The 6,443-nt window shown below is 43.8% G+C and overlaps 1 protein-coding gene across 1 annotated transcript; it reads right to left on the bottom strand.

Moving 5' to 3' along the window:
- Positions 1–1,133: 1,133 nt before the first annotated feature.
- Positions 1,134–2,228, bottom strand: LOC120029649 (urotensin-2 receptor). The gene has a single exon (XM_038974933.1). The coding sequence runs from the start codon at positions 2,226–2,228 to the stop codon at positions 1,134–1,136; it is 1,095 nt and encodes a 364-aa protein (XP_038830861.1).
- Positions 2,229–6,443: the final 4,215 nt, after the last annotated feature.

Here is a 6,443-nt window from a genome sequence, read left to right on the forward strand (position 1 = left end):
GGTGAGTTTGAGGAGGTGGAGATGTGAAGGCAGATGGTGGTCTGACGTGACACTGATACGGTTCCCGTTGGAGCAGATTAGACTAAACAAGCTTCTGCCCAGCACAGGAGGCCATCTTAATCATCGTTATAGACTCTACATAAAACATGAGGGCTGATTTAGCATTAGCCACCAAGAGGACAGCACAACAGGAACAGACATTCCTGTCCAAAATAACAAATATATAATTTTATCTGTATCAAACTATGATATTGATCCAGTCTGATCAATTCTGGATCACACACTGATAGGGTGCCATTGATGATCAATGAAACACTGATATATGATCAGGATTAATGAGAATTGTGGTGACTTTGTCACTTGTAGAAGGCCCGATGTAAACAAACCAAGCTAATAGCAGAGATTTCAGCACCATGGCCAGCGGTCATACTGGTGTTCCAAAGTTCTGACCGTCAGCACCACATGACAGTAGATAGCAACCATCACTCAGGTACTTGTACTGAAGAAACTCTGCACTCGGAGGAGAAAGACAGGAAGGCCTACACAGTTTCCTCACCTCAGTGCAAATGAAGGAGAGGAAAGTATATTTTTGACTATTGAGATAACCCATTCTTCTCAGCCAGACGGTGACAAACCAGGGCAGAGGGAAGAGATGCTTTTACTGTGTAACCTTCACATCTGTCTGCTATATTTTCCACCTCCATGGTGTATCTTCCTCCCGCCTGCTGTGGTATTCAGTGAAAGTAGTTATTAGAGTCTACCTGTCATTCACTGTAGCCACGGATGCTAAACACTGAAAGACAGCAGGTGGGAGTCAGGTAGATTATACAAGTGTAGTAGAATATAGCACAGGAGACTCAGAGTCAAACAGAAGTAAAACCAGTTTCTCCTCCACACACTTCATCGCTCTGCAATGAATTGAAACTAGACCTGATTGACCTGTCCACTGTTAAGTCATACCTAACTTGAGGGATAGGAAGAAGGAAGGAAGGATAATACAATAATAATATACCAAGCCATATGACAATGTATATCTTAGCAAACTACTTTTGTGCATTTGACAGATGCGTAAAAGGGATAATGATTACCTGTTACCTGTTGCAGTTCCAAAATCACTCTCTCTTTGCACGGGCTCACTGTCCCTGCAGAGTCCCCATCCCCAGCGTCTCCGAGTTAAACTCAAACTGATTCGAGGAGGATGCCGACTTCCCGCAGGAATACAAGCTGGGAGTGCGCTGCTTAAAAGACGAGGTGTAGCGGTAGAAGCTCTTGTGTCTGTTCTTCAGGTACTCTCTGTAGTTCTTGGTGAGGAGGGTGTATAGGAAGGGGTTAATGCAGCTGTTGCTGTATGTGAGACAGGCCACCAGGTAGTTAATACAGGTGTGTGTGTGAGATGCCAGGCCTAACGGTTTGTGCTGGTACAACGGGAACAGTTGCCATATCCAGAACGGCAGGAAACACGCCCAGAACACCAGAACTATAGTGAAAATCATTACCAAGACTTTCTGCTTCGGGGAGCGCTTGTTCCTTTTGTTGATGACCGAGTTCTTCTGGGACTCTAAATAAGTCCGGGCTAACTTCGTATACAAATAGCCGATAATCAACCCAGGTGCCATGATGCTCGTGCCAAACAAAACGGTCAGGTAGATCTTATACGCCCGGGGCGCCCAGGTGGGCGCGCACATCCTCTTCACCCCCCCGTTGGGCGCGCTCTTGGTGGTCTCTGTGACCATGACCATCATGGGTAAGGTGAGGACCAGGGAGAGCAGCCATACCCCCCAGGCCAGGGCTTTGCGGTAGCTCTTGGAGCGCCGTACCGTGTCAAGGGGCTTGGTGACGGCCAGGTAGCGCTCCGTGCACATCACAGTGAGGGTAAATATGCTGGCGTGCATGGTGAGCAGGTCCAGGCTGAGGAGGATGCGGCAGCCCACATCTCCGAAGTACCAGTCCTTGAGGAAGTAGGTGCACACCACGAACGGGATTGTGGAGAGGTACAAGAGGTCCGCTAGCGCTAGGTTAATAATGGAGATGTACATGGAGGTGGCGAAGCGGATAGAATGACACATCACTACTAGAGTGTACACATTCCCCGACACGCCGACTATGTAGACGACCGACAACAAGGTCCCGAAAGTGGAGGTGATAACCAGCTCGTCCACGCTGCTCCCAGAGCCGCTGTTTGGAGCTGGCGGACTGACATTATGGTTAACAGTCTTGTTGTGGTTCATCGCACTGTCTGTGTGGAGCCTCTCTGGTATCGTTCCGTTTTTGTTCCGATGTATTGTTTATGGTGAAGAAGTTCTGAAAGATGCAGCGAGGTTTAGTTGGTCACTGGTCAGTGAAGCGCACCAGTGCAGGTTGTGTGTCGACTTTAGCGATATCTGTCTGCGCGCGCTGCCGCTGCTCCTCTCCGCTTCTCCTGACGTCAGTCACTGAACTCTTCCGCAGTCACACTCTCATGGATCTTGCATAACATATACAAACATAACACTATAAACAGTACACTATATTTAATTAATTCTGAATTTACTCATGAACTATTTCATTTTGAGCTGTGACAAAATAACTCACATACCAAACAAGAGGGACTGAGAGAAATAAGAAGGTGCGTTTCTTACATATATTTTTTTGCAGGCAAAGTAAATTGTTTATCGAAGATTGAGTATGGATTTCCTACAGATTAATATGTTAATTTGAAAATGGTAGAATTCCCGTTATTTCAAGGAAAGAGAGCGGGACACTTTTACGCACGTACATTCGGGGTAATTATTAACAGTGACTTGTCTCTATCGTTCATTTGATATCCAGGGTGTCCCTTTACTGAAGATCAGGCTGGCAAACTTAGTAACAGAATCTCATAAAAAGGGTATAGTGATATTCTTCTTTCTCACCTGGACCTACACACGCATAGGTATTAGGAAAAATCAAACGTTCCTGCTTCTGGCACAAAAAAAACGTTCGATTTAATGCCCTTGTATAATCTAAGAGGTGAACATATATTTTCCATTTCGTCAAAAACGTTTAGACTAATGACGCTACACAGGCCATATAATAATATACCACTAACTCGATTTTGTGCATAAAGAAGTTGTTGACGTTTGAGAAATAGTTTGTGAGCAATTTCCGGAGAAAGTGTGTGCAGATACAGCCCCATTGGAGAAGCACAGGTGTAACTTCTTTATTCCAGTCACAAAGTATAGATTTGATAAATGGTTATTATTACATTTCCAAGTAGTGCCCTCTTTTAAAAGCTCCTTCAGGAATGGGCAGACAGGCCAGATGTCTGTATGGGTAATTCTTCTGATGAGAGGGGGCCATGCTGTTTCCCGGATAGAGAGTGCAATAACAAGTTTACAGGAGGTGTGTGTGTATGTATGTGTGTGTTAAGAGAAAGCACACAAGAGAGTGGGTTATGTGAGATGGGAGGGGAACAGGACAGAGGAAGCATACAGTGCCTTGCAAAAGTATTCATCCCCCTTGGCGTTTTTCCTATTTTGTACAACTTGTAATTTAAATTGATTTTTAATTGGATTTCATGTAATGGACATACACAAAATAGTCCAAATTGGTGAAGTGAAATGAAAAAAATTACTGACATTTTTAAAAGTAGTGCGTGCATATGTATTCACCCCCTTTTCTACGAAGCCCCTAAATATGATCTGGTGCAACCAATTACCTTCAGAAGTCACATCATTCGTTAAATAAAGTCCAGCTGTGTGCAATCTAAGTGACATGATCTGTCACATGATCTCAGTATATATACACCTGTTCTGAAAGGCCCCAGAGTCTGCAACACCACTAAGCAAGGGGCACCACCAAGCAAGCGGCACCATGAAGACCAAGGAGCTCTCCAAACAGGTCAGGGACAAAGTTGTGGAGAATTACAGATCAGGGTTGGGTTAACAAAAAATATCAGAAACTTTGAACATCCCACGGAGCACCATTAAATCCATTATTAAAAAATGGAAAGAATATGGCACCACAACAAACCTGCAAGAGAGGGCCTTAACCAGAGAGGCAGCAAAGAGACCAAAGATAACCCTGAAAGAGCTGCAAAGCTCCATAGCGGAGATTGGAGTATCTGTCCATAGGACCACTTTATGCCGCACACTCCACAGAGCTGGACTTTACGGAAGAGTGACCAGAAAAAATACATTTCTTAAAGAAAAAAATAAGCAAACACGTTTGGTGTTCGTGTTACGGATGTGAAATGGCTAGCTAGTTAGCGGTGGTGCGCGCTAATGGCCTTTCAATTGGTGACGTCACTTGCTCTGAGACCTTGAAGTAGTGGTTCCCCTTGCTCTGCAAGGACCGCGGCTTTTGTGGAGCGATGGGTAACGATGCTTCGTGGGTGACTGTTGTTGATGTGTGCAGAGGGTCCCTGGTTCGTGCCCGGGTATGGGCGAGGGGACGGACGTAAAGTTATACTGTTACATTGATGCTGTTGACCCGGATCACTGGTTGCTGCGGAAAAAGGAGGAGGTCGAAAGGGAGGTGAGTGTAACGGATGTGAAATGGCTAGCTAGTTAGCGGTGGTGCGCGCTAATGGCCTTTCAATCGGTGACGTCACTTGCTCTGAGACCTTGAAGTAGTAGTTCCACTTGCTCTGCAAGGGCCGCGGCTTTTGTGGAGCGATGGGTAACGATACTTCGTGGGTGTAACGGATGTAAAGTTAAACTGTTACATTCACCAAAAGGCATGTGGGAGACTCCCCAAACATTTGGAAGAAGGTACTCTGGTCAGATGAGACTAAAATGTAGCATTTTGGCCATCAAGGAAAACGCTATGTCTGGCACAAACCCAACACCTCTCATCACCCTGAGAACACCATCCCCACAGTGAAACATGGTGGTGGCAGCATCATGCTGTGGGGATGTTTTCATCGGCAGGGACTGGGAAACTGGTCAGAATTGAAGGAATGATGGATGGCGCTAAATATAGGGAAATTCTTGAGGGAAACCTGTTTCAGTCTTCCAGAGATTTGAGACTTTGACGGAGGTTCACCTTTCAGCAGGACAATGACCCTAAGCATACTGCTAAAGCAACACTCAAGTGGTTTAAGGGGAAAAATTTAAATGTCTTGGAATGGCCTAGTGAAAGCCCAGACCTCAGTTCAATTGAGAATCTGTGGTATGACTTAAAGATTGCTGTGCACCAGCAGAACCCATCCAACTTGAAGGAGCTGGAGCAGTTTTGCCTTGAAGAATGGGCAAAAATCCCAGTGGCTAGATGTGCCAAGCTTATAGAGACATACCCCAAGAGACTTGCAACTGTAATTGCTACAAAAGGTGGCTCTACAAAGTATTGACTTTGGGGGGGAATAGTTATGCACACTCAAGTTTTCCGTTTTTTTGTGTTATTTCTTGTTTGTTTCACAATAAAAACTATTTTGCATCTTCAAAGTGGCAGGCATGTTGTGTAAATCAAATGATACAAACCACCTCAAAATCTATTTTAATTCAGGTTGTAAGGAAACAAAATAGGAAAAATGCCAAGGGGGTGAATACTTTCATAAGCCACTGTATCATTAAACACAGAAGTTACTGTGTCACTGTTAATGTGTCATGAGGTCTGTCCCAGTCTCACAGAGTAGAGAGACCGTGAGGAGGACATCGCCCTGTGAGAGGAACTTACTTCAAGGCAGGGACTGGAGAACTCTCTCTCTCTCTCTCTCTCTCTCTCTCTCTCTCTCGTAAAGCATGGTCATTCGGTTTAAACTGTTTAGTTTCAAGTCCAGGTGACTACCTAATGAAGCTGGTTGAGAGAATGCCAAGAGTGTGCAAGGCAAAAGGTGTCTACTTTGAAGAATTTCAAATGTAAAATATGTTTGGATTTGTTGAACACTTTTTTTTGGTTACTACATGATTCCATATGTGTTATTTCATAGTTTTGATGTCTTCACTATTATTCTACAATGTAGAAAATAGTAAAAATAAAGAGAAACCCTTGAATGAGTAGGTGTGTCCAAACTTTTGACTGGTACTGTATATACACACGTATATATAATGGTGTGTATAGACAGTAGGGACAGTATATGAATAGGAAAGTTGTGTACAGCAGTAGTTATATAGGATGAGCCATGACTAGAATACAGTATACAGTGCATTCGGAAAATATTCAGACCCCTTAACATTTTCCACATTTTTTTACGTTACAGCCCTATTCTAAAATGTATTAAATAAAAACATTTCTCATTAATCTACACACAATACCCCATAATGACAAAGCAAAAACAGTTTTTTATAGAAACAGAAATAGCTTATTTACATAAGTATTCAGACCCTTTGCTATGAGACTCGAAATTGAGTTCAGGTGCATCCTGTTTCCATTGATCATCCTTGAGATGTTTCTACAACTTGGTTGGAGTCCACCTGTGGTAAATTCAATCGATTGGATATGATTTGGAAAGGCACACACCTGTCTACTGTATATCATTTTTAGCC

This window comes from Salvelinus namaycush, chromosome 35, assembly GCF_016432855.1.
Source record: "Salvelinus namaycush isolate Seneca chromosome 35, SaNama_1.0, whole genome shotgun sequence".
NCBI lineage: Eukaryota > Metazoa > Chordata > Actinopteri > Salmoniformes > Salmonidae > Salvelinus > Salvelinus namaycush.